This window comes from Epinephelus lanceolatus, chromosome 5, assembly GCF_041903045.1.
Source record: "Epinephelus lanceolatus isolate andai-2023 chromosome 5, ASM4190304v1, whole genome shotgun sequence".
Taxonomy (NCBI): Eukaryota; Metazoa; Chordata; class Actinopteri; order Perciformes; family Serranidae; genus Epinephelus; species Epinephelus lanceolatus.
This window is the reverse complement of record NC_135738.1, coordinates 48,649,387-48,675,966: the sequence shown is the minus strand read 5'-3', so window position 1 is coordinate 48,675,966 and position 26,580 is coordinate 48,649,387. Positions and strand designations below refer to the sequence as shown.

At 41.2% G+C, this 26,580-nt stretch overlaps 1 protein-coding gene across 2 annotated transcripts in view; it reads left to right on the top strand.

Moving 5' to 3' along the window:
* The window catches only part of LOC117251295 (NT-3 growth factor receptor-like), a 666,479-nt gene that overhangs the window by 452,096 nt on the left and 187,803 nt on the right, over nt 1-26,580 (top strand). For both annotated transcript variants that reach the window (XM_033617466.2, XM_078168297.1), the window contains exon 13: nt 23,436-23,624. In XM_033617466.2, coding sequence (XP_033473357.2) covers nt 23,436-23,624 — 189 coding nt within the window. The remainder of the gene's footprint in view (nt 1-23,435; nt 23,625-26,580) is intronic.

The window sequence follows — 26,580 nt, the reverse complement described above, 5'->3', positions numbered from 1 at the left end:
TAAGACCAATATATTGCCATGCAGATGTGTTCAGGGGCAGACAATGATCACACATATCAAATTGTGGCTGATAAGAGCAATGCATGATAGAGTTATAAGGACTTGATATTCCATGAGGAAGGATTGAAAGTCATCATGGGCAGCCTGTTACATGACAGCACACGTGTGTCACTGTGAAAATTCATCAACTTGTTAAATATGTGGCGACAAAATGTAGTTGAGAATGGGGTTGGTGTTTATCAATATAAAAATATGGCATTTCCTGTTTCCACAAGGGGGCGCTATGAGTTAGAGTGAGTATGAGAATAGAGGGCAGGGCAGGGCTGTCATGTAAAGAAATTTTGAAGCAGTTAGGATGAAGTATGTGGGAGAGAGAGTTGCTCGAATATGCATGGCGATGCATCATGTATGGCGGCACCATAGCGGCCACGCCCCTTGACGTAGAGAAAAGCTTTTAATTACTTTTGATAAGCATGGTCTCAGGATGATGTGTCCCTAATCTGGAGTTGATTGGACAAAATCTGTAGGAAGAGTTCGTTAAAATACAAGGTGTGGAAATCAAAAATTCGCAGCCAAAATGACAAGTCAAAATCAAAATGGCCGACTTCCTGTTTGGAGTAGACCATTGGTGCCAGAGACTTTTATGTGCATCTGGACAACATACACATGTGTACCAATTTTCATGTTCCACCTCCAAAAATCCCCTATGGGGAGGGGTTTTTTAAAATTTCAAGGGGGCACTATAGAGGCATTTTGTCCCCCCCATGGGCGACGCCCCTATCAGACGCAAGAGCTCACCATTCTTGACCTGTGTATCAATTTTCATGAGGATATGAGGTCGCTGAAGCCATCAAAAAGCCAAGCATATTTGGTGGCGAGGGAAGTGCCATAGCGGCCACGCCCCTAGAGTAAAGCTTTTTTTTTTATTATTATATTTTTGATCACAGCATGAGGGATATACATGTATAGCACACTAACCCCACATCTCAGTTTCCCTCACAAAAAGGAAAACAAAACAAAAAAAAAAAAAAAAAACTTGCCAATGTAGAGGGTCCCATAAAAAGTCAAGTAATACAACCAAAATTCACTTATTACATTAATTGAAAACACTAAGTAGGCCTCCCATATCAATGAAACTGAAATAATTAGTCTTCCTACCATACTTCATGATGTAGGGAATTTATTATTACTTTATTTTCCTATCCTAAGTAGGGGCTGGTACCCTTATAAACAGTTAGAGAACCAAAATGATATTCAAACACATACCCTCATAACAAACAGAAACAAAACAACAAAACCAAAAACCTGACCAAACAAACAGACATAAAAGGTGGGAAGACCCCACTTACAACAGACAAAACAACAAAACAACGCAAACTATTGCATTCAGGTCTTATCATTGTCACGATGCCTTACATTGACCTAAGAAATTCTTAAAATCAAATTCTATATGAGATTGCCATATTTTTAAAAAGTCTGTGGATCTGCCTTTACTCTTGTAATATATATTGTCAAGTGTAAGATAGCTTGAGAGTTCATTCCACCAGTGGACTATTACTGGGGGTTTGGATTCTTTCCAATTTAAAGTTATACATTTCCTGGCTGCCAACACAGCAAGATCTATATATCTGCTTTGATATTTGTTCCACTTATCAGACATACTAGTTCCCAAAAGGCATAAATGAGGTGACAGAGAGACAGATACATGTAGACATTGGGATATCAACTTTGTAACAGAATTCCAAAAAAAGAAAAGTGTGTCACATGACCAAAACATATGAAAAAATGTTCCTTTTTGTTTCTTACAGTGCCAGCAGAGAAATGACATCTCACTGTTCATTTTATGTAACTTCTCTGGCGTATAATAAATCCTGTGTATCATCTTAAATAGGGCTAGTTTATGCCTTAGATTGTAAGAGCATTTATGAACTTGCCTACATATGTAAGACCAATCCTCTCTCTGTATTTCCATATGAAAATCTTGTTCCCACTTAGATCTTAAATTATCTGTATTTATAACAGAACATTCAACAAAAATATTATAGACCTTAGAAATAACTTTTTCCTTGTTCTGCTCCTTATTGTTTAATATGACATCACTGTTTGATGGCATAGGTTCTTGAAGAGAACCATTCTCAGTATTTACCACATCTTAATTGAAAAAATCGAAATAAATGGGAAGAAGGTAATCCATATTTCTGTTGTAGCTGAACAAATGAAAGAAATGTCCCATTTTCAAACAGATGACAGAATTCCTGGATACCTTTATCATACCAAAATTTAAAAGTGTCATCCTTACAACATGCAATACTTGGATTCTTCCAAATTGGGGAAAAGGGAGAAAGGGAGATCTTATAGCCTAACAATTTATGAGACAATTTCCAGATACTAAGACTATTTGATATAACCGGATTTTTAGTAATTTTATCCACTTCTTTGAACTCAATATAAGGTCAATATTCCAAGCTGTATGGAAGGATATCCAAAGATTCTATTCTTTTCCATGAGCATGAAATATTTAAAAACCATTGTTTAGAATAAAGCTTTTAATAACTTTTCATCAGCATGGTCTCTGGATGATCTGTAAAAAATTGAAGTCGATTGGATGAAATTCCTAGGACTAGTTCGTTAGAATACAACATGTGGAAATCACGCCAAAATGACAAGTCAAAAATCAAAATTCTCTAAATCAAACTTCCTGTTTGGAGTAGACCATTGGTGCCAGAGACTTTTATGTGCATCTGGACAACATACACATGTGTACCAATTTTCATGTTCCAGCTCCAAAAAAAAAAAAAACCCTATGGGGAGGGGTTTTTGAAAATTTCAAGGGGGCGCTTTAGAGGCATTTTGTCCCCCCCATGAGTGACGCCCCTATCACATGTAAGAGCTTGCCATTCTTGAACTGTGTATCAATTTTCATGAGGAGATGAGGTCGCTGAAGCCGTCAAAATGCCAAACGCATTTGGTGGCAAGGGAGGCAGCATAACGGCCACGCCTCTTGAGATGGAGAAAAGCTTTTAATAACTTTGATCAGCATGGTCTCTGGATGATCTGTAAAAAATTTGAAGTTGACTGGATGAAATCCCTAGGACTAGTTCGTTAAAATACAACATGTGGAAATCATGTCAAAATGACAAGTCAAAATCAAAATGGCCGACTTCCTGTTTGGAGTAGACCATTGGTTCCAGAGACTTTTATGTGCGTCTGGACAACATACACGTGTACAAATTTTCATGTTCCAACTCCAAAAAAAAATCCTATGGGGAGGGTTTTTGAAAAATTTCAAGGGGGCGCTATAGAGGCATTTTGTCCCCCTCATGGGTGACGCCCCTATCAGATGCAAGAGCTTGCCATTCTTGACCTGTGTGTCAATTTTCATGAGGATATGGAGACGGTGAAGCCATCAAAAACCTAAGTGTATTTGGTGGCGAGGGAGGTACCATAGCGGCCACCCCCCTTGACATAGAGCAAAGCCTTTAATAACTTTTCATCAGCATGGTCTCTGGATGGTCTGTAAAAAATTTGAAGTCGATTGGATGAAATCCCTAGAACGAGTTCGTTAAAATACAACACGTTGAAATCACGCCAAAATGACAAGTCAAAGTCAAAAGACCCTTATGGGGAGGGTTTTTTGAAAATTTCAAGGGGGAGCTATAGAGGTATTTTGTCCCCCCCATGGGCGACACCCCTATCAGATGCAAGAGCTTGCCGTGGAAATCGCCGTAACGAAAAAATTCAAAACAAAATGGCCGACTTCCTGTTGGGATTTCACCATGATGTTGAGAGACTTTTTCGTGCATCTCGGTATGATACATGTTTGTACCAAATTTCGTTTGCCTACGACAAACTAACCCCAATGGGGAGGGTATTTTGAAAATTTGTAGGGGGCGCTATTTCGGCATTTCACGCCGACCATGTGCAACCGCCCAAAAACATCGAATTTAGGATGTGGCCGGACGAATGTGGAAAGTTAGAAGCATTTTCAAATTTGGGAAAGGGCCGAAATTGGAACACGAAATGTTGCAAGAATAATAATAATAATAATAAACAGCACGATTTCAATAGGGTCCTCGGACGACATCGTCGTCGCTCAGGCCCTAATAATAATAATAATAATAATTAACAGCACAATTTCAACAAGGTCCTCGCATGACTTCGTCGTCGCTTGGGGCCCTAATTAAAGTTGCAAGCAGCGATGAACTGGCCCTTGCACCTTCACGCAACTCGGGGGGGCTGGCAGGACGTCTTCTGACGTGTCAATTCATTTCTGTCAAAGTTAGACATCGCATGCAGGAGTGACTTGGCATATCCCTGATACAGTGCTGGAATGACATATTTCACATTTTGTATCACTTCCTCTTTCCACTAGAGAGAGTTGGAGAGCGCAGTAATTATACATCATGTTTTTGTACATCAAATATACACCACAGCATGTAACTTTCAGATAAATCGAAAGATAAGTGTGTGATGAGACCTACTTCCTGTCGCCACTAGGTGGGTCTATGAGTATCAGGCAATATGGTAATGAAAATGTGTTCAAGGCGGGACTAATATGAATCATGTGAAGTTTGGTGCAGATTGGACCATTTATGCCAAAGCTACAGCAATGTCGTTTTTCATGGCGAGACCTCAAGATTCAACGCTCGGCAGCGGGCGCGCCATTCAACATTGGGCAAATCCTGTGATAACTTTTGGTCACAACATAATCACGCTTACATACACCAAGTTTGGAGCCAATCTGATTAAATCTGTAGGACAAGTTTGTGAATTTACAAGCCCTGGAAATGGGCAAAAATGCACAAAAGTGGCACAAGTAAATTCAAAATGGCGGACTTCCTGTTGGGTTTGGAGCATGGCTCCAAGAGGCTTTTTTGTACGTGATAGAGTGTTACAGGTGCCCCCCAAGTTTCATATATGCAGGTCAAAGCAGCTTTGGGGGCTGCTTAATTGAAATATTCTAGGGGGCGCTGTTGAGCCATCTTGGTGCATCAAAGCACAAAAATCACATCAGACAACAGGACATGCGACCTGTGATGTGTATGCCACTTTTGGTGAGTTTTCAATCATCCCTTGTCCCTTCAAAACAACATCGTGTTTGATGGCGAACAAGGCGGCGCCACGGTGACAGCGTTTGATGAAAACTCAAAAGCTTCATTTTTAAGCATTATCAAGGTCTAAGGACTTAGACCAGCAAGTTTGAGGTGGGTCTGATTAACCTGCTAGAAGCAGGACATCAAAGAATGTATAAAGTAGCTTTCTGTTGCCAGAAGGTGGCGCTATGGCGGTGATTCCTCTGTAGATGTGTTCAGGGCTGGACTGTCATCATATGTGTGAAGGTTTGGCAAGATATTCCCACGTGGAGTCAAGTTACAGCAACGTTTATCATCACGGCGAAACATCAAAGTTCGCCACCAGGCCATGGCCACGCCCATCGACGAAAACTCACAGTTTCCACAATAAAGCGTCATCAACGTCTTATGACTGTTTTGACCAAGTTTGAGGTGGATCTGGTCAATTCTGTAGGAGATGTACATTAAAGGCTTAAACATGACATTTCCCATTGCCAGTAGGGGGCGCTATGTTTATCTCTAATTATTGACATGTAGATGTGTTCAGGGCGAGACTGTCATCAATCCTGTGAAGGTTGGGCAAGATTGGACCATGTATGCTGGAGTTATAAACTACTTCCTGTTTAGTGGCGAGACCCCTAACTTTGATACCGTCCCACGGTCACACGCATTGACGAAAACTCAAGCTTTTGATAAATTTTCATCTTCAAGGTCTTGGGATGGGACAGACCAAGGTTTGAAGTCGATCCGATGAAATCTCTAGGAGTAGTTCGTTCATTTATGACCCCTGGAAATGTCCAAAAATGCACCGAAATTGCACAGTAAAATTCCAAATGGCCGACTTCCTGTTGGGTTTAGAGCATGCCTCCAAGAGGCTTTTTTGTATGTCTCTGAGCGTTACATAAGCCTGCCAAGTTTCATACATGTAGGTTAAACTGGCATCAGGGGCTGTTTCCTCAAACTTTTGTAGGGGGCGCTACTGAGCCATTTTTTGGAACCTGCACACGAGAACCTTAAAATATCAAATTTTTCACTAGTTCTGAGATGTGTACAAAGTTTCATGAGTTTTCAAGTATGTTAAGTCTCCCAAAAAGGCAATTCATTTGGAGGAAGAAGAAGAATAATAAAAAATCTTTGCATTTCAATAGGGTCCTCGCACCGCTAGGTGCTCGGGCGCTAATTAAAGCTGCAAGCAACGATGAACGGGCCCTCGCACCTTCACGCACCTCGGAGGGGGTTGGCAGGACGCCTTCTGACGCGTCAGTTCATTTCTGTCAAAGTTAGATATCGCATGCAGGAGTGACTCTGCATATCCTTGATACAGTGCTGGAATGGCATATTTCAAATTTTGTATCACTTCCTCTTTCCACTAGAGGGAGTTGGAGAGCGCAGTAATTATACATCATGTTTTTGTACATCAAATATACACCACAGCATTTAACTTTCAGATAAATCAAAAGATAAGTGTTTGAGACCTACTTTCTGTCATCACTAGGTAGCACTATGAGTATCAGGAAATATGGTCATATAAATGTTTTCAGGGCAGGACTAATACGAATCATCTGAAGTTTGATGGAGATCAGAACATTTATGGCAAAAATATAGCAATTTCCTATTTCATGGCGAGACCTCAAAATTAAACCCTCTGCAGCACGTATTGACACTAATGATATGTCATGTTTGTGTACATCAAATACACACCACAGCACTGAAATTTCAGGTTAATCCAAAGATAAGTGTCTGATAAGAAGTACTTCCTTTCGCCACTAGGTGGCGCTATGATTATCTGGCAATATGGTAATGAAAATGTGTTGAGGGCGGGACTAATATGAATCATGTGAAGTTTGGTGGAGATTGGACCATTTACGCCAGAGCTACAGCAATTCATTTTTAAGTATCATCAAGGTCTAAGGACTTAGACCAGCAAGTTTGAGGTGGGTCTGATTAACCTGCTAGAAGCGGGACATCAAAGAATGTATAAAGTAGCTTTCTGTTGCCAATAGGTGGTGCTATGGCCGTGATTCAAAATTCCTCTGTGGATGTGTTCAGGGCTAGACTGTCATCATATGTGTGAAGTTTTGGCAAGATATTCCCACGTGGAGTCAAGTTACAGCAACGTTTATTATCACGGCGAAACATCAAAGTTCGCCACCAGGCCGTGGCCACGCCCTTCGACGAAAACTCACAGTTTCCACAAGAAAGCATCATCAACGTCTTATGACTCTTTTCACCAAGTTTGAAGTGGATCTGGTCAAGTCTGTAGGAGATGTACATTAAAGGCTAAAACATGACATTTCCCATTGCCAGTAGGGGGCGCTATGTTTATCTCTAATTATTGACATGTAGATGTGTTCAGGGCGGGACTGTCATCAATCATGTGAAGTTTGGCCAAAATTGGACCATGTATGCTGGAGTTATAAACTACTTCCTGTTTAGTGGCGAGACCCCTAACTTTGACGCCATCCCACGGTCACATGCATTGACGAAAACTCAAGCTTTTGATAACTTTTCATCTTCAAGGTCTTGGGATGGGACAGACCAAGATTTTAAGTCGATCGGATGAAATCTCTAGGACTAGTTCGTTCATTTATGACCCCTGGAAATGGCCAAAAATGCACCAAAATTGCACAGTAAATTCAAAATGGCCGACTTCCTGTTGGGTTTAGAGCATGCCTCCAAGAGGCTTTTTTGTACGTCTCTGAGCGTTACATAAGCCTGCCAAGTTTCATACATGTAGGTTAAACTAGCTTCATGGGCTGTTTCCTCAAACTTTTGTAGGGGGCGCTACTGAGCCATTTTTTGGAACCCACACACAAGACCCTTAAAATATCAAATTTTTCACCAGTTCTGAGATGTGTGCAAAGTTTCATGAGTTTTCGGGTATGTTAAGCCTCCCAAAAAGGCAATTCATTTGGATGAAGAAGAATAATAATAATAATTAAAGCTGCAAGCAGCGATGAACGGGCCCTCGCACCTTCACGCAACTCGGGGGGGCTGGCAGGACGTCTTCTGACGTGTCAGTTCATTTCTGTCAAAGTTAGACATCGCATGCAGGAGTGACTTTGCATATCTTTGATACAGTGCTGGAATGACATATTTCAAATTTTGTATCACTTCCTTTTCCACTAGAGGGAGTTGGAGAGCGCAGTAATTATACATCATGTTTTTGTAAATCAAATATACACCACAGCATTTAACTTTCAGATAAATCAAAAGATAAGTGTTTGAGAACTACTGCCTGTCACCACTAGCTAACACTATGAGTATCAGGAAATATGGTCATATAAATGTTTTCAGGGCAGAACTAATATGAATCATCTTAAGTTTGATGGAGATCAGTACATTTACGGCAACAATATAGCAATTTCCTATTTCATGGCGAGACCTCAAAATTAAACCCTCTGCAGCACGTATTGACACTAATGATATGTCATGTTTGTGTACATCAAATACACACCACAGCACTGAAATTTCAGGTTAATCCAAAGATAAGTGTCTGGTAAGAAGTACTTCCTTTCACCACTAGGTGGCGCTATGACTATCACGGAATGTTGTCATATAAATGTGTTCAGGGTGGGACAAATATGAATCATGTCAAGTTTGGTGGACAACAGACCATTTACTCCAAATTTATAACAATTTCCTGTTTCATGGCCAGACATCAAAAGTAAACCCTGTGGAGCGCGCGTAGACACTAATGATACGTCATGTTTGTGTACATCAAATATAGACCACAGCATTGAAATTTCAGGTTAATCCAAAGATAAGTTTTTGATAAGAAGTACTTCCTTTTGACACTAGGTGGCGCTATGATTATCAGGCAATATGGTAATGAAAATGTGTTCAGGGCGGGACTAATATGAATCATGTGAAGTTTGGTGGAGATTGGACCATTTATGCCAGAGCTACAGCAATTTCGTTTTTCATGGCGAGACCTCAAGATTCAACGCTCGGCAGTGGGCGCGCCATTCAACATTGGGCAAATCCTGTGATAACTTTTGGTCACAACGTAGTCACGCTTACATACACCAAGTTTAGAGCCAATCTGATTAAATCTGTAGGACAAGTTCGTTAATTTACAAGCCCTGGAAATTGGCAAAAAGGCACAAAAGTGGCACAAGTAAATTCAAAATGGCGGACTTCCTGTTGGGTTTGGAGCATCGCTCCAAGAGACTTTTTTGTACATAATAGAGGGTTACAGGTGCCTACCAAGTTTCATACATGCAGGTAAAAGCAGCTTTGGGGGCTGCTTAATTGAAATATTCTAGGGGGCGCTGTTGAGCCATCTTGGTGCATCAAAGCACAAAAATCACATCAGACAACAGGACTTGTGACCTGTGATGTATATGCCATGTTGGGTGAGTTTTCAAGCATCCCTTGTCCCTTCAAAACAACATCGTGTTTGATAGCGAACAAGGCAGCGCCACGGTGACAGCGTTTGATGAAAACTAAAAAGCTTCATTTTAAAGCATCATCAAGGTCTAAGGACTTAGACCAGCAAGTCTGAGGTGGGTCTGATTAACCTGCTAGAAGCGGGACATCAAAGAATGTATAAAGTAGCTTTCTGTTGCCAGAAGGTGGCGCTATGGCGGTGATTCAAAATTCCTCTGTGGATGTGTTCAGGGCTAGACTGTCATCATATGTGTCAAGTTTTGGCAAGATATTCACACGTGGAGTCAAGTTACAGCAACGTTTATTATCACGGCGAAACATCAAAGTTCGCCGCCAGGCCGTGGCCACGCCCTTCGACGAAAACTCACAGTTTCCACAAGAAAGCATCATCAACGTCTTATGACTTTTTTCACCAAGTTTGAAGTGGATCTGGTCAAGTCTGTAGGAGATGTACATTAAAGTCTAAAACATGACATTTCCTATTGCCAGTAGGGGGCGCTATGTTTATCTCTAATTATTGACATGTAGATGTGTTCAGGGCGGGACTGTCATCAATCCTGTGAAGTTGGACCATGTATGCTGGAGTTATAAACTACTTCCTGTTTAGTGGCGAGACCCCTAACTTTGACGCCATCCCACGGTCACACACATTGACGAAAACTCAAGCTTTTGATAACTTTTCATCTTCAAGGTCTTGGGATGGGACAGACCAAGGTTTGAAGTTAATCGGATGAAATCTCAAGGACTAGTTCGTTCATTTATGACCCCTGGAAATGGCCAAAAATACACCAAAATTGCACAGTAAATTCAAAATGGCTGACTTCCTGTTTGGTTTAGAGCATGCCTCCAAGAGGCTTTTTTGTACGTCTCTGGGCGTTACATAAGCCTGCTGAGTTTCATACATGTAGGTTAAACTAGCTTCAGGGGCTGTTTCCTCAAACTTTTGTAGGGGGCGCTACTGAGCCATTTTTTGGAACCCGAACACAAGACCCTTAAAATATCAAATTTTTCACCAGTTCTGAGATGTGTACAAAGTTTCATGAGTTTTCAAGTATGTTAAGTCTCCCAAAAAGGCAATTCATTTGGAGGAATAATAATAATAATAATAATAATAATAATAATAATAATAATAATAAATCCTTGCATTTCAATAGGGTCCTCGCACTGCTAGGTGCTCGGGCCCTAATAATAATAAAAAATCCTTGCATTTCAATAGGGTCCTCGCACCGCTAGGTGCTCGGGCCCTAATAATAATAATTAAAGCTGCAAGCAGCTGTGACCGTGCTCTCGCTCTCCCGCTTCTACACGGGGGGCAGCAGTGCGCATCACTGAAGCGGTTATGTGAAAACTCAGAGCAAGTTAACCCTGACGTGGTGTGACGTTTCATCTTCCTACTCCAAAAAAAAAACCCTATGGGTATGTTGAAAATTTCAAGGGGGCGCTATAGAGGCATTTTGTCACCCCCTCCATGGGCGACGCCCCTATCAGATGTATGAGCTCGCCATTTTTGACCTGTGTATCAATTTCATGTGAATATGATGTCGCTGAAGCCATCAAAAAGCCAAACATATTTGGTGGTGAGGGCAACGTCATAGTAGCCACACCCCTTGACATAGACAAAAGCTTTTAATAACAGTTGATCAGGGGCTGTCCCCCTCAATTAGACAAAATTAGGAGACCACCCCAGTACACCACCACCGTTCACTATGACCTCAATAATAAACAAAGTAGAGTCACCACTTTCTAGATGATGTCAACAATAACCGAAAATTTAAAAAATAATATTTTCTCAATCAGCTATCATTCTAAACAAGACTGTTGCCATACATATAACATGGATCTACCTACACATTATTTACATATTTAACAATGTCAAACACAACACAGAAGACCCAAAGCAACCACAGTGACTACATGTCCCAGAAAGCCCAGTGCTCTGGGAACATGCACGAAGCAGTCTCGAGACAGCAGCGCGGACATGTGAAGACACGGCCTGTGTTTACATACTGCACTAGCCTTGGACTAATACGTTCATTGCATGAACGTCTTGAAAACGAACCCTGTTTTTCGTTTGGGGGTTCCCGGTCTCGACCGATTCACGTCTCCATAAATGTTCAAATCAAACATGTAATGTACTAACTGCATAGTCACAGATTTCACGCTTACTACCAATGTGCAATACATCTCCCAACCGCTAAAGTGGCGCTGTGGCGCAGTAGAAAGCCGGTGCACACATTCATTGCAGGACGAAGAAGGGGTGAAGAAAATTTCAAGACATCCTGAGATAAAATGCATGTTTATTGAACAATAACGGATATACAAACACACGGCAACCCCCGTACACCTGCATGTGCACGAAACACAACACAATGCTCTACAACAGACCACGGAGTCAAACATTGAACGCTCAGCGAGTGTTCAACCACCAGCATGTCTCAGCTAACATCGACCACCGAGAATGCTCCCGGGAGTTAGCCGAGTGCTAACCGAGTGAGATGCGCTATACACACATTAGAGGCTGAACGCTTATAACGCTAATAAACCGCAAATTATAAGTTACCTAAAGCATGTCGGGATAGCGTGGTGAACGTCAACACACAACCATTTATTAATAATTCAGCCGTAACAACTGTGTGGCACAAACTCAGTGCTTTGGTTATAAATAATGTCGGGCTCGGTTCGGGTTCGAACAGAAATATGTGGCCATGCCGCACTCTAACACACACACGCAAACACACGGAAAAACATTATCAGTTTATAAAAAAACCCCGGACGCACCGGACGGGACGTGAAAAGTGGACATGTCCGGGCAAAAGAGGACGTTTGGTCAGCCTAACGCTGTTCACATTACCTAACACAAAGAGAAATGTTAACGGCTCGTTTCTCCTCTGACACGCCACATACCTGTGCCACGGCTCGGTTGTCCAGGTACTGGGCAGTCATGACACCAACGAAAGAGGAAATTACTGGACCTGGAGACGGTAAGCCCTTATCTTGTGTTTGTCAGCTGCTCTCATGTTCCCTCCTTTTGTGAAGGTCTTGTTGCCGCCCTCTGCATACCAGCTTTAAATGAACACTTAAGTTGCGTCTTGTCAGCATCTTATCTGTTTACCATCAGCTGAGAGTGCGCAACTGTGCATGTGCGGTCTCTTGTTTTTATGACGGTAGCGTCAGCAGCAGCCAAAGACCACCTGGTGGCAAGATAGTTATCTACCAGTGTTCATAAACAAAAGAATATTGGTCATGGCCGAAATAAAGATAAAGATAGATAATTATGTACAGTTAATGCGTTCAAGGTCTTCTGGCTCTTTAAAAGTTGACATGGTGTCTCTAGCTGAAAGTATGAGGGACAAGAAGAGGTTGAAAGTCGATGAGTTTTGAAGAGGATTTGAAGATTTTCCAATTTACTTCCATTCACACGAATTAGACTGCCACCAGAGCGCCACTATTGGCCGATTTGCACCGAATTTTGCACAAACCCTCATCGGGCCATGGAACACAATCAGCAAAAGTATTGTGGTAATCGGATTGTATTTGGTCAAGATATGAAAGACTGTCTGTTTTGAAAACAATGTGCAGGAATTTGTTGTTTTATATTTTGGGTGTTTTTTGGACTATCAAAATTCTTTTATTAACTTTTTGTCAGGAGGGTCCACAGATGCTTCATGCAAAGTTTGGTGCAAATCGTTCAAATCGCCTAGGAGGAGTTCGAAAAAGTAGGTTTTTCAATTGTCGCGATTTAGCAAATGGAAAGTTACCGCGAAAGTGGGCATGGCTTACACCACACAATTCAGCTGAATTCAGAGAACATGTAAATAGAAGGTTTGACAATGTGCAACATATTATGTGGGAGTTATTAGCCAAAAACGCTTTTGCATTGAAAATAGCACCACCTGCTGGTCATTTTTGGTGTGTGAGTTACAGGGGTCAGTCTATACCACCCCTATCAGTTTCATTTCCATGAGTGTTATGGTGTTGGCACAGTGGCAAATATTAAATTAGACGGCCACCAGAGCGCCACCTAGTGGTGGATCGGTAAGTCCTTCGTCAGATATCCTCAGGAGGGCACTGACAATAATTATACCAAGTTTCGTGTTAATCCGCCCAAACGATGTTGAGATATAAAATACTTAAGTTTAAAGAGCGCCACCTTGTGGTCATCACCCGATATTTTGCACTGAGCCTCAGGGCCTCATGGGGAAGTAGTAAGTTTGTCATGTCATTCGGACACATCAGTGTGGAGATATGCAACACTTCCTGTTTTGTTCTAAATCTGCCGGAAGTTGCTATTTAATAACTTAAGTATTCTTTGGAATATCGAAATTCTTTTAATAACTTTTTTGTCAGGAGACTCCACAGATGCTGTGTCACCAGATGTGACTTATATTCCAAGTTTGGTGAGTTTTGGGGTATGTTCAGGCAGTGAAAAATGCGATCATTTTGGCGGAAGAAAAAAATAATAATAATAATGATGATCAGGAGAAAAACAATAGGGACCTCGCAGGTCTGTGACCTGCTCGGGCCCTAATAAACAGCGCGATTACAATAGGGTCCTCACGGACGACTTCGTTGTCGCTCGGGCCCTAATAATAAAAAATCCTTGCATTTCAAGAGGGTCCTCGCACTGCTAGGTGCTCGGGCCCTACTCATAATAATAATAAACGGAGCAGTTTCAATAGGGCCTTCGGTCGGTGCTCGGGCCCTAATTAAAGCTGCAAGCAGCTGTGATCGGGCCCTCGCTCCCCCATGCAACCGCAGGAGCCTGAGGCATGCGGGCACTGTGGCGTGAAGCCAGAAGGGAGAAAAAACCTGGCAGGAGCAAAAAAACGCAATGTTTCATTCATCCACCAGGTGGTGCTATGAGCGTAACCAGATGTGAGCAGGTGCGTTCAGGAGTGGACCGTCATCACACGTGAAGTTTCGAGCAAATTGGACAATGTCAATGTATAATAGGGCATTTCCTGTTTCCACAAGGGGGCGGCATGAGCAAGATTGCCTACAAGCATATGGAGGTGTTGAGGGCGGGGCTCTTATCATGTACAGAAATTTTGAAGCAGTTTGGATGAAGTTGGAAGTTGAATTTGGTGGCGAGGGAGGCGCCATAGCGGCCACGCCCCATGACATAGAGAAAAGCTTTTAATAATTCTGATCAGCATGGTGTCAGGATGATCTGTACCAAATCTGAAGTTGATTGGACAAAATCTGTAGGAGGAGTTTGTTAAAATACAAGGTGTGGAAATCACAAAATCGCTGCCAAAATGAAAAGTTTGAATCAAAATGGGTGTCTTCCTGTTTGGAGTAGACCATTGGTGGCAGAGACTTTTTTGTGCATCTTACACATATGTACAAATTTTCATCTTCCTACTATGGGTTGAAAATTTCAAGGGGGTGCTATAGAGGCATTTTGCCCCCCCCATGGGTGACGCCCCTATCAGATGTAAGGATATGAGGTCGTTGAAGCCATCAAAATGCCAAACATATTTCATGGCAAAGGATCGATAGTCGCCACGCCGCCACACGGATGCCATTAGACGTAGCTTCACAGCGTTCATGAGGTACCTTCACCAACTTGTTCTGCATGCATTAGAAGTGGAATGAAGTTGATGCGGTCAAGTTTGTGGCATCAGTACATGTTAAAGTAAAAACTGGACACTTCCTGTTACTACTGGGAGGTGCTATGAGTAAGTATTAACATATCGGGGCGTTCAAGGCGGAACCATCTTCATGTCCAGCAAGTTTGAAGCTGCTAGGATCAAGTATGTGGGCGTGAGAGCCGTTCCAAATTCGATGGCGAGAAAACGAAAAGTTGACAAAATTTGTCACGCCCTAGTGGCCACGCCTTTTGATCTGCTGACATTATTTTAATATCTTTTGATCAGCATGGCCTCTAGATGATCTGTATCAAATTTGAAATTGATCAGACGAAAACCCTAGGAGGAGTTTGTTCAAAGACATCAAAACTTCAAATCAAAATGGCTGACTTCTTGTTCGGTTTACGGCATGGGTCCAAGAGGATTTTTTGTGCGTCTTGGCATGTTCTATGAGCCCACCAATTTTCATGCCTGTAGGTGAAATTCACAGGCGGGGCTCGAGGCACAAAATTTTCTAGGGGACGCTATGTCACCATTTGGCCCCCCACTGCCAAAATATAAAATTTTTCGCCAGACCAAATGCGTATGCCAAATCTGGTGAATTTTTGAATTCGTCATCGCTCGGACCCTAATAATAAACAACACGATTTCAATAGGGTCCCATGGATGACTTGCAGTCATCGCTCAAACCCTAAATAGATGGCTATTTTACCATAACTAATTTTGAACAGGATATGATATAAAATAGAAAATATGTGATTAATAAATTTGTTAAGACTGTGCTGATTTGATTAATTTCTCCCATCTGCGGTAACAGCATCATCGTGTCAGGGTGAAGTGCAAGGGTTGGAGTCAGCTCATGTTTCTAAATTCAGGGAGAGATTTGCAGTTGCAGGACATGAATTGAATGTCTGGACACCAACTGGACACCATTCAAAATGAAACAGTATAAGTTCTGACACATGCATCCCTCTGTGTCACATTCTTTCTCATCATATTTTAGTTGTCTTTAGTTTATTTGATATAGATATCACAGTAGCATTAGATTTGTACATTTATGCACAATAACCAGATGCACTGTGTTTAATGTTTGTAGGGAAACACTAATTTGCAAAACCTGCACACAAATACTAAAAAGAAAAGAAATTGCATCCACAAATCTATACACTAAAATACATAGACAAAAAATACTTGTGTGTGTACTGTGGTACAAAGTATTACAACAAGTTGTCATAATTTAGCCATAATTTACTATCTTTATTAAAAACATTAAGATTGTTTGCATTTTCAATTCAGTTGGTAGACAGTTCCATAGTTTTGCTCCTTTAATAGAGAAGGCTGATGATCCAAATGAGATTCTGTGTAAACCAATGTGACAGTCACTGTTGGTTGAGGCCTGTGTGTTGACTCTGCTGGTGTGCTGGTGTCTTGTAACAATTTCCTTAAGAGAAGTGGAGTGTGACCATATAACCCTTTAACAAGAAGCTTTTAATTCAGATAACTTACAATCCTTTCAAAGCTGAACATGACATTAATGCCACTTCATTGTTTTTTGTCCAAAATTTTATTGTTTGGTTATGCTGTAATATGATGAGTCTTATAGTTGATTGTGAGGCTTGTGAACAGGCAGTGATGCTGTGTGATAGGTGTGACAATATCATGGCATGCATACAAGGCTAGGCTTTGCTGAGTAGCAAATACTTTCTGAGAACTGTGAAGCAGTGAAGTTTTGCTTTGACTTTTTAGTTAATATTACACACTAAAACCTCAAACCTAAGATGTGAGTCTAAAAAGATTCCTGAATACTTGACATTGTCTACTTCACTGATAACCTTATTCTTACCATAAATCTTTCATTTTGGTCTTGTCATCAGCATGCATTCAGCAAGTAGTTCATTGATATACATGCTAAATGGCAATTGACCTAAAACTGACCCCTGGGGCATTCCCTATGCTATTTGCACAAAGGCTGGACTTTTCTCCATTAACTCTCAGGGCTCTAGTTTCGCAGACCGGGCGCGGCGAAGGCGCAGCGCACCTGCGCTTCACCAACTGGGTGTGGCCAGGCAGATTTTGTAAGTTTGGCACACCGTGCGCCCTGGCGCAGCTACTCCTCTTTCCCACCTCCGTCCCTCCTACCGGCGCAAGTGGGAAAGAGGGAGGAGAGAAGGCGTGGAGTGGGTTTTACACACATCACACCAATCAAATGAGCCCTTCTCCTCGCCCTTAAATGCGCCGCGCGAAGGCGTATTGAGAGTTTACTCAATTCGCCATGGCAGAAGAGAGCAGCAGCGTCAGACAGCCAAACTCCTCCCAGGAGGAAACTGATGTTTTGGTCTGGGAGGTCTGCTCGCAGTGTCCGAATATATACGGAACTGCGAGCAGACCTCCATGGGCTGATGATGCAAAGGTAGCCTGGGAGGAGGTCACCACAATTGTAAATCAATGTTGCATTTCTCTCGTGTGCGCGCGCTCTCTCTTTCTCTCTCGCGGTCTCACTCTGTTTCTTTTCTTTTAACTTTTCTAAGATGACAGATGCTGAATATATACTCCCTATCTGATGCTGTGGCTGTTTGTGGTTGGCTGAGAGGGATGTGAACTCATTAGTTTGCAGCTGTTTTTAACCAAATCAGGTTGGGCTGCACTCCCCCTGCGCTGACAGTAGACGTGGTTTCAGTTGGCGAGCTTTTAGCGCACCTTCGGCGAAGAATTTTGGCACGAAACTGTCACTGCGCCAAGCTGGACTGTCGACACCTCCCCCTGTTGCACCGCCACACCCATCTCAGCGCACCTCGGTCTGCCAAACTACCAAACTGACCGCGCCTCGGGTTGCGCTGCTCGAAACTAGCTCTGCACCACCCTGCACCACCCTGCGCTGCGCCGGGAAACTAGAGCCCTCACACTCTTCAAGTCAAACCACTGGATATCAGCACACTGTGGCTAACAGTATCAGAGACCTTTTTTAAGGTCTGCAGGCTATTGAAAATTATAATAAGGTTATTGATGCAATAACTAATTTGTCCTTAGATGTATTATCATTTGCTCTGCTACGATTTTCCTCAGTATCTTGGAGACAAGTGGGAGGAAGGCAATAGGTCTGTAATTACACGTCAAGTCCTGCTCACCAGATTTAAAGATTGGACTGACAACAGCTATTTTCCAGGTCTCAGGGAAAGTTCTTGTTTTAATTGACAAGTTCACAAGGTGTGTAATTTGCTCGAGAAGTTGACTTCTGTATTTCTTTATCAGTGCAGAATCCACATTATGGATGTCTTTGGCCTTTGAGCTGCTGAGGTGATTTATAATTTTGCTTACTTTTTTAAGATTAACTAAATGTAAAATTGATGTTGAGCATTCTGGTTCACCATATTAGGTTCTACTGGTTTAAAATTGTTTACGAGTTCCTTTACAAACTATATAAAAAAGAAAAAGCAAAACATTGAATTCAGGTGCAATTACTGCATTATCAGAGACAAGTTTGTTGTTTATTCTCAGCTCTTTTATTCTCTGATACTTATGAGTGTTTTTGTTAGTTAAACATTTGATGTGCTTCCACAACTACCTTTGGTGTCTTCAGTAAATTTTGAGAAGTTATTCATCTAAGCTTTGTGTAGTTCACTAACAACTTTGTCTTTTCGGCCTGTGTCAATAAGATGGTCAGTATCAGTCTTTGTGGCTAGAGACCTTTAAAAGGCAAAGTCACATTTATTTCATTAATTGCAAGATGTCTTTACCAAACTCAATTTCAATTCAATTTCAATTTTATTTATAAAGCCCAATATCACAAATCACAATTTGCCTCACAGGGCTTTACAGCATACAACATCCCTCTGTCCTTAAGACCCTCACAGCGGATAAGGAAAAACTCCCCCCAAAAAAAACCCCTTTAACGGGGAAAAAAACGGTAGAAACCTCAGGAAGAGCAACTGAGGAGGGATCCCTCTTCCAGGACGGACAGACGTGCAATAGATGTCGTACAGAACAGATCAGCATAATAAATTAACAGTAATCCATATGACACAATGAGACAGAGAGAGAGAGAGAGAGAGAGAGAGAGAGAGAGAGAGAGAGAGAGAGAGATGCAGGTAATGACAGTAGCTTACAACAACATTAATGAAAGTAATAATATTATAGTTATAGTTCTGGCTACTGTGGTACAATATGTTGAAAGTATGTATTAATATCTGACAGTATACTTGTGTGACAATAGTCATATGTGTATAATAACAGTAGAAGTATGACTAATGACTAATGATGGCAGCAGCAGCAGGAGGCATCTGGCAGGACCACGGCAGCAGCACAACCACACACGTCACACTGTCCAGGCACCGCTGCGGTATGAGTTATTCTGAGAGACAGTGGAGCACAAAGGCTCCGGAGAAGAAGCCAAGTTAGTGACATCCAGAATGGCCGAGTTAGCAAGATGCAGTAATAGGATGAGAGTGAGAGAGAGAGAGAGAGAGAGAGAGAGAGAGAGAGAGAGAGAGAGAGAGAGAGGGAGCCCGGTGTATTATAGGGGGTCCTCCGGCAGACTAGGCCTAAGTCAGCCTAACTAAGGGCTGGTACAGGGCAAGCCTGAGCCAGCCCTAACTATAAGCTTTATCAAAGAGGAAAGTCTTAAGTCTAGTCTTAAATGTGGAGATGGTGTCTGCCTCCCGGACCGTAACAGGAAGATGATTCCACAGGAGAGGAGCCTGATAGCTGAAGGCTCTGGCTCCTGATCTGCTTTTGGAGACTTTAGGGACCACGAGTAACCCTGCGTTCTCAGAGCGCAGTGTTCTGGTGGGATAATATGGCACTATGAGCTCTCTAAGATATGACGGAGCTTGACCATTTAGAGCTTTATAAGTTAACAGTGGGATTTTAAATTCAATTCTGGATTTTACAGGGAGCCAGTGCAGAGAAGCTAAAACAGGAGAAATATGATCTCGTTTCTTAGTTCCTGTTAGTACACGAGCTGCTGCATTCTGAATTAGCTGGAGAGTTTTTAAGGACTTACTAGAGCTACCTGATAATAGAGAGTTACAGTAATCCAGCCTTGAGGTAACAAAAGCGTGGACCAATTTTTCTGCATCTTTTCGGGTCAGGATAGGCCTAATTTTCGCAATATTACGCAGATGAAAAAATGCAGTCCGTGAGGTTTGCTTTAAATGAGAATTAAAAGACAAATCTTGATCAAATATTACTCCGAGGTTTCTTACGGTAGTGCTAGAGGCCAGAGCAATGCCATCTGGAGAAACTATGTCATCAGATAAAGAGTCTCTGAGTTGTTTGGGGCCAAGAACAATAACTTCAGTTTTGTCTGAATTTAACATCAGGAAATTGGTGCTCATCCAATTTTTTATGTCTTTAAGGCAGTTATGGAGTTTAGTTAATTGATTACTTTCTTCTGGCTTCATCGATAAATACAAATGTGTATCATCCGCATAACAATGGAAATTTATAGAGTGATTTCTAATGATGTTATCTAAAGGAAGCATATATAGAGTAAATAGGATTGGTCCGAGCACAGAACCTTGCGGAACTCCAAAACAAACTTTGGTACGTAAGGATGATTCATTACGAACGTCAACAAATTGAAAACGATCAAATAAATAAGATTTAAACCAGCTTAGTGCTGAACCTTTTAGGCCAATTAAGTGATCCAGTCTCTGCAGTAGAATTTGATGGTCAATTGTGTCAAACGCCGCACTAAGATCTAATAAAACAAGAACAGAGACGAGTCCTTTGTCTGAAGCAATCAGAAGGTCATTTGTAATTTTAACTAGAGCTGTCTCAGTGCTATGATGCACTCTAAATCCTGACTGAAATTCCTCAAATAAATTATTATCCTGGAGAAAATCACACAGCTGGTCTGCGACTACTTTCTCAAGGATCTTTGACATAAAGGGAAGATTAGATATTGGTCTATAGTTGTCTAACACCTCTGGATCCAGGGTGGGCTTTTTTAGGAGAGGTTTAATTACAGCTACCTTAAAAGACTGGTACATAGCCTGTTAATAGGGATATATTGATCATATCTAATATATGAGTGTTAACTAAAGGAAAGACCTCCTTAAGTAGCCTAGTTGGGATGGGGTCTAAGAGACACGTTGATGATTTAGATGAAGAAATCACTGCGGTCAATTCTTGAAGAGAAATTGGGGAGAAGCAATCTAAATATATATTAGATTCTACAGCTGTGTTTGAGGTTAGATAGGTAGGCCTACCATCTGAGGGCAGGAGGTCATGAATTTTGCCTCTAATAGTTAGAATTTTGTCATTAAAAAAGCTCATAAAATCATTACTGCTAAGGGCTAAAGGAATACAAGGCTCAATAGAGCTTTGACTCTCAGTCAGCCTGGCTACAGTGCTGAAAAGAAACCTGGGGTTGTTCTTGTTTTCTTCTATTAATGCTGAGTAATAGTTTGCTCTGGCATTGCGGAGGCCCCTCTTATAAGTTTTGAGACTGTCTGTCCAGATTAAACGAGATTCTTCCAGTTTGGTTAATCGCCAATTCCTTTCAAATTTTCGCGATATTTGTTTTAACCTACGGGTTTGAGAGTTATACCAAGGAGCAAACTTTCTTTGCTTTGTTAACTTCTTTTTAAGAGGAGCTACAGAGTCGAGCGTTGTTCGCAGCGAGCCTACGGCGCTATCAACAAAATGATCAATTTGGGAGTGGTTAAAGTCGGCACGGGAAACCTCTGTTACTGAAGGTATTGGTATTGAATTTAACGACGAAGTAATCTTTTCCTTAAATTTTGTGACAGCACTATCTGATAAACATCTAGTATAGTAACTGTTGCTGAGTGGCGTGTAATCGAGTAAAAAGAAATCAAAAGTAATCAGATAATGATCTGATAGCAAGGGATTCTGTGGAAAGACTTTTAGGTTATCAATTTCAATTCCATACGTCAGAACTAGATCGAGGGTATGGTTAAAACAGTGAGTGGGTTCATGTACACCCTGACTGAAGCCAATGGAGTCTATTAATGAGATAAACGCGGTAGCCAGGGAGTCATTATCAACGTCGACATGAATGTTAAAATCGCCTACAATAATAACTTTATCTGATTTAAGAACTAAACTGGATAAAAACTCTGAGAATTCAGATACAAATTCAGAATACGGGCCAGGAGCACAGTACACTATAACAAATAAAAGTGGCTGCGAGGTTTTCCAGGTCGGATGTAAAACACTAAGAACGAGGCTTTCAAATGAATTATAATCTAGTTTAGGTTTAGGGCTGATTAACAGACTAGAGTTAAAAATGGCTGCAACTCCCCCTCCTCGGCCGCTGCCTCGAGGAATGTGGGTATTATTATGACTGGGAGGAGTGGACTCATTTAGACTAACATATTCATCTTGACACAGCCAGGTTTCAGTGAGACTGAGTAAATCAATATGATTATCTGATATTAATTCGTTTACTAACACTGCTTTAGACGATAGAGAACTGATATTTAACAGTCCGCATTTAATTCTCCTGTTTTGTCTTTCTGTCACAGAAGAGGTTTTAATTTTTATGTGGTTGTTATGCACAACTCCTCTTTGTTTAATTTTAGATTTAAATAATTTAGGTGGTCGGGGGACAGACACCGTTTGTATAAAACTATGAAAACTATGGCTGGGTAACTGAACTAGAAGCTCAGAGAGGCGTTTAGGACTGCAACTCTCTGTCCTGGTCTCAACTCTGGGTTGTCAGGGATTTAAATTACTAATAAAATTTGCCAGGTTCCTAGAAATGAGAGCAGCTCCATCCAAAGTGGGGTGAATGCCGTCTCTCCTAATAAGACCAGGTTTTCCCCAGAAAGTTTGCCAATTATTAACAAACTAAGGAAGTGAGCTTCCTTTTGGGGTACTCTTCCATGTTTTAGCAGCAGGTGTTCAAAGGGGTGTTTCTGTTACTGTATCCCAGTTCATTTGCATCAGTTCTCTTTCAAAGTCTGCAGTCTTTCATTTTGGAATCCCTGATTTTACTGCTAAATCAAGTGTATCCTGAAATATTTACTAAGTCTGATGGAATGCCACAGTTAAGCAAGCTCTCGGTAAGACATAACAAGTCCAGGTTAGAATCAATAAACAGGTTTTGTATTCAATCAGTTTGGGGTTGTATGCTTCATATGTTTCAGTCCCAAACAACCTTGGTTTGGTTCACAGTTTAAAAATACAAGTGTTGCTGTGGTTTTATTGCTACACGGCTCACATGTGCTCCATTGTTAACCTTTGCAGTCCATCCATCCCTCTTTTTCTATTACAGTACAAACCAGTATCTGTATAAAGAAATTGAACTAGCATTTTGCATATTTAGCTTGATATTATAAAGTTATATATTTTTCTTCAAGTTTTGGCTTTTGTTTCACCTACAGGTGGTCAGTCTGTGATTTTGTCTTTTTAGGACCAGTAACAGTGATAAGCGGTGAGGAAGACTCTGCCAGCCCCCTTCATCATGTGAACCATGGAATAATCAGCCCCTGTGCACTGGATGCAGGGCCTGATGCTGTGGTGATTGGAATGACCAGGATCCCCATCATAGAGAACCCACAGTACTTCAGACATGGACACAACTGTAACAAACCTGCCACCTGTAAGTACAGGACCCACAAACTGTGCAGGTGTTGTAATATGTTGATGGATCAGTTTCAGTTTTTACTGTCTTTTTTCATTCTTTTTAGAGTAGATGGGTACAGGTAATTTATTAGCCATAGTTTATGTCAAATCCCTCAAAAAACTGTGTTTTCTGCTCCGAGACGACAGTGAGAACATCCACCACAGGACGAGGGAAAACAAATAGGACTTAATAATTGAATAAGATCAATCCACTCAGCAGTGTACCTTTCCTTGCACTTCAGCACAGTGAAGCAAAAAGTATGTGCACTTGTGTTTGCTGGTGGACATTCAAGCTCTGGTGCTGACCAAACAACAAGGCCGAGACCTTTTGAAAAAGATGGGTCTCGATCTGCTTCTCACTGATCTCTGGAGCCATCTAGTTGTAATGCAAACTTGAGATAGTACGTATGTGACATTAGTATGATTTCAAAGTACAGAAAGTGAAAACGATAAACTGGAGGGCAGTTGTGTTTGAGTCCTACTTTATGTATTTCCACAGTCAAACATACTTTAATCCCTCTCATATGATACAAGGAGTTTTGTTTTTGTCCTGTTTCTGCCTGTTCAACATTATTTATGTGTCCTAACGTGTTACTTATGTGTCATAAAATCACCAATTTTCATAAACGAAAAAACGATACTTGATTACTTCAGCAAGTACCAGTAAATACCTTTACCTTCTATCTTATTGTAGGTCTGCAGCACCACCTCAGTCTCTGATTTGGGGACATGAGAGAATGCAAAAGCAGACAGGGTTGTGTGGACTGCTGCACCTGATCAAACATACTCCTCACCTAATGATCAGTTAAGTTTTTTCACACCAAAGAAAAATAATAAAGACTGGTTGCAGTAAATTCCAGCATGACCTGCAGTCAGCCGCTGGAATAAACTGTGCTTTGATTTCTCTTGTGGGTCCACATAGTGCTGATGCAGTGCCGAGTCCATCATTTCTTTTCCAAATAAGACAAACAACAGGTGTGAGGTGTGATCTTGATCACCAAGGTTTAAAAATGTGTGTTCACTCAACATCAAAGCAGGAGACAGCACTGTCAACTATAAACTGTCATTATAGCACATGTCATTTTAAATTGAAATAGCTACTAAGTGCAGAAAAGGTCAGAGAAGATTAAGTGAAGATGAAGACACAACTAGAAACCGGCTGTACCTTGACATTAACATAGTAAGGTGGCCCGTCAAAGTATGCAAATCAGCCAGGTGGATATGGAGACATATTTATAGTCTTTCTTTCTTTCTGTATGGGTGACTGATGTGCACACATAGACAGAAAGCTAAACGATCAGTCTAAGAGGCTTGAATGATGACTCTGTAAAGTATATACACAAAGCATTACAAAGCAATCATCAACATGTAAAAAAAATGATTTGACTTGTACATCAGTAATGTCGCATGGTATAAATAAATAGTTCACTCACAAATGATGCTTCTCCAAGGCTACACAAACAGATGGAGGTAGGCTAAAGACCATGTGAGTTCAAAACAAAGATGGCCGAAACTAACTATGACCTAGGACACATTTGTTTTAACTAATTAAAACAAGAAGGAGGCAGTTTCCTAAGTGCCTTCACTCTAAAGTCATACCAGAAATAGTCCGCAGGGGGTTCTAAACTTAAACAAATGTTACATGACAATTTACTTTCATTCTCTTGACTTTATCCACTGTTTTTTATGCACCAAATCACCAAGCCAAGCCCTTGTATATGCAAACCTACTTGGCAATCAAACTGTTTCTGATTCTTATTTATGATGGTGGGTAGAATTCCATTCCGATTTTTACTTTTAGGGCCTGTCCCAATACCCCCCCTTAGCCCTACCCCTTGGCCCTACCCCTAGATTTGCGCGTTCCCGCGAGGGGTAGGGGTGTCCCAATTCCTTTTTGTGTGTAGGGGTAGGGGGCATAATGACGGGTAGTGGGTATGAAACTAGCCCTTTGGAGCGAGGGATTTCAGATGCTGACTTGCCAGTGAGGGGTAGACGTCGCCATGGCTACCACAGAGCAAGAGACGGGGAAAAAAGTTCATACATGTACGTATAATTTCGCAAATAAACATGTAACTTTTGTAGAAACATTTTCGAATAACTGTGTATTTGTGTAGAGTTTAACATTTTTTTTATTGCTAATTACAATGTCTAGATTGGAATTGACAGAAAGCTAGCCAGCTAGCTAACGTTACCGTTGTCTGGTTGCTTGTTAGCTAGCTACACAGTAAATTTTGCGGTGTTAAATATGCATTGTCAAAGTTCACTGACTCTTTCAGTTATTACAACAGATTGAGTAGAATGCCCCCTAGTGTTGGTGAAAATTAGAGTTAAAAGACGTCGTGATAATTTGACTCTGGAAAGCCCCGCCCACCTCTGCCTCCTTCAACCTGTGGATGATTTTTCTGGACACCATTTTTCTCCCCGTCAAATGACTGCGGTAAGTTTCTTATTTTCACATATTAACCCAATTTTATGTTGGCATTTCAACAGAAATGGTGTTTAAGGAGAACATTGTGTTGTTGGCCCCCGTATTTGAGTGTGTTTTGTATCTAAACACCAAATTCAAGATGGCTTACGTGACCTAGTGAATACCTAGCTTAAAATGTGCGCATGTTAGGGTTGCCACCTTGGATTTGTGAAAAAAAGGGACACTCGACCAAATGCTTGAGGCGGAGGGCTCGGCCATTATTACCAGTTCAGACTGACCAATGAACATGAAATTCAGACATAGGAGACCAGATTTGCCATCATTCCATATCCTTCTATGTGCCTGTATTTTATATTAATTTTTATATCAATGAAAAAAACAAATCTGTGTTACTAAATTCTTACATTTTTACATGTATCTCACCATAGCAAGTTGGAAGTTGACATATTCTATATATATATATAAATATATATATATATATATATATATATATATGAAGAGGGGA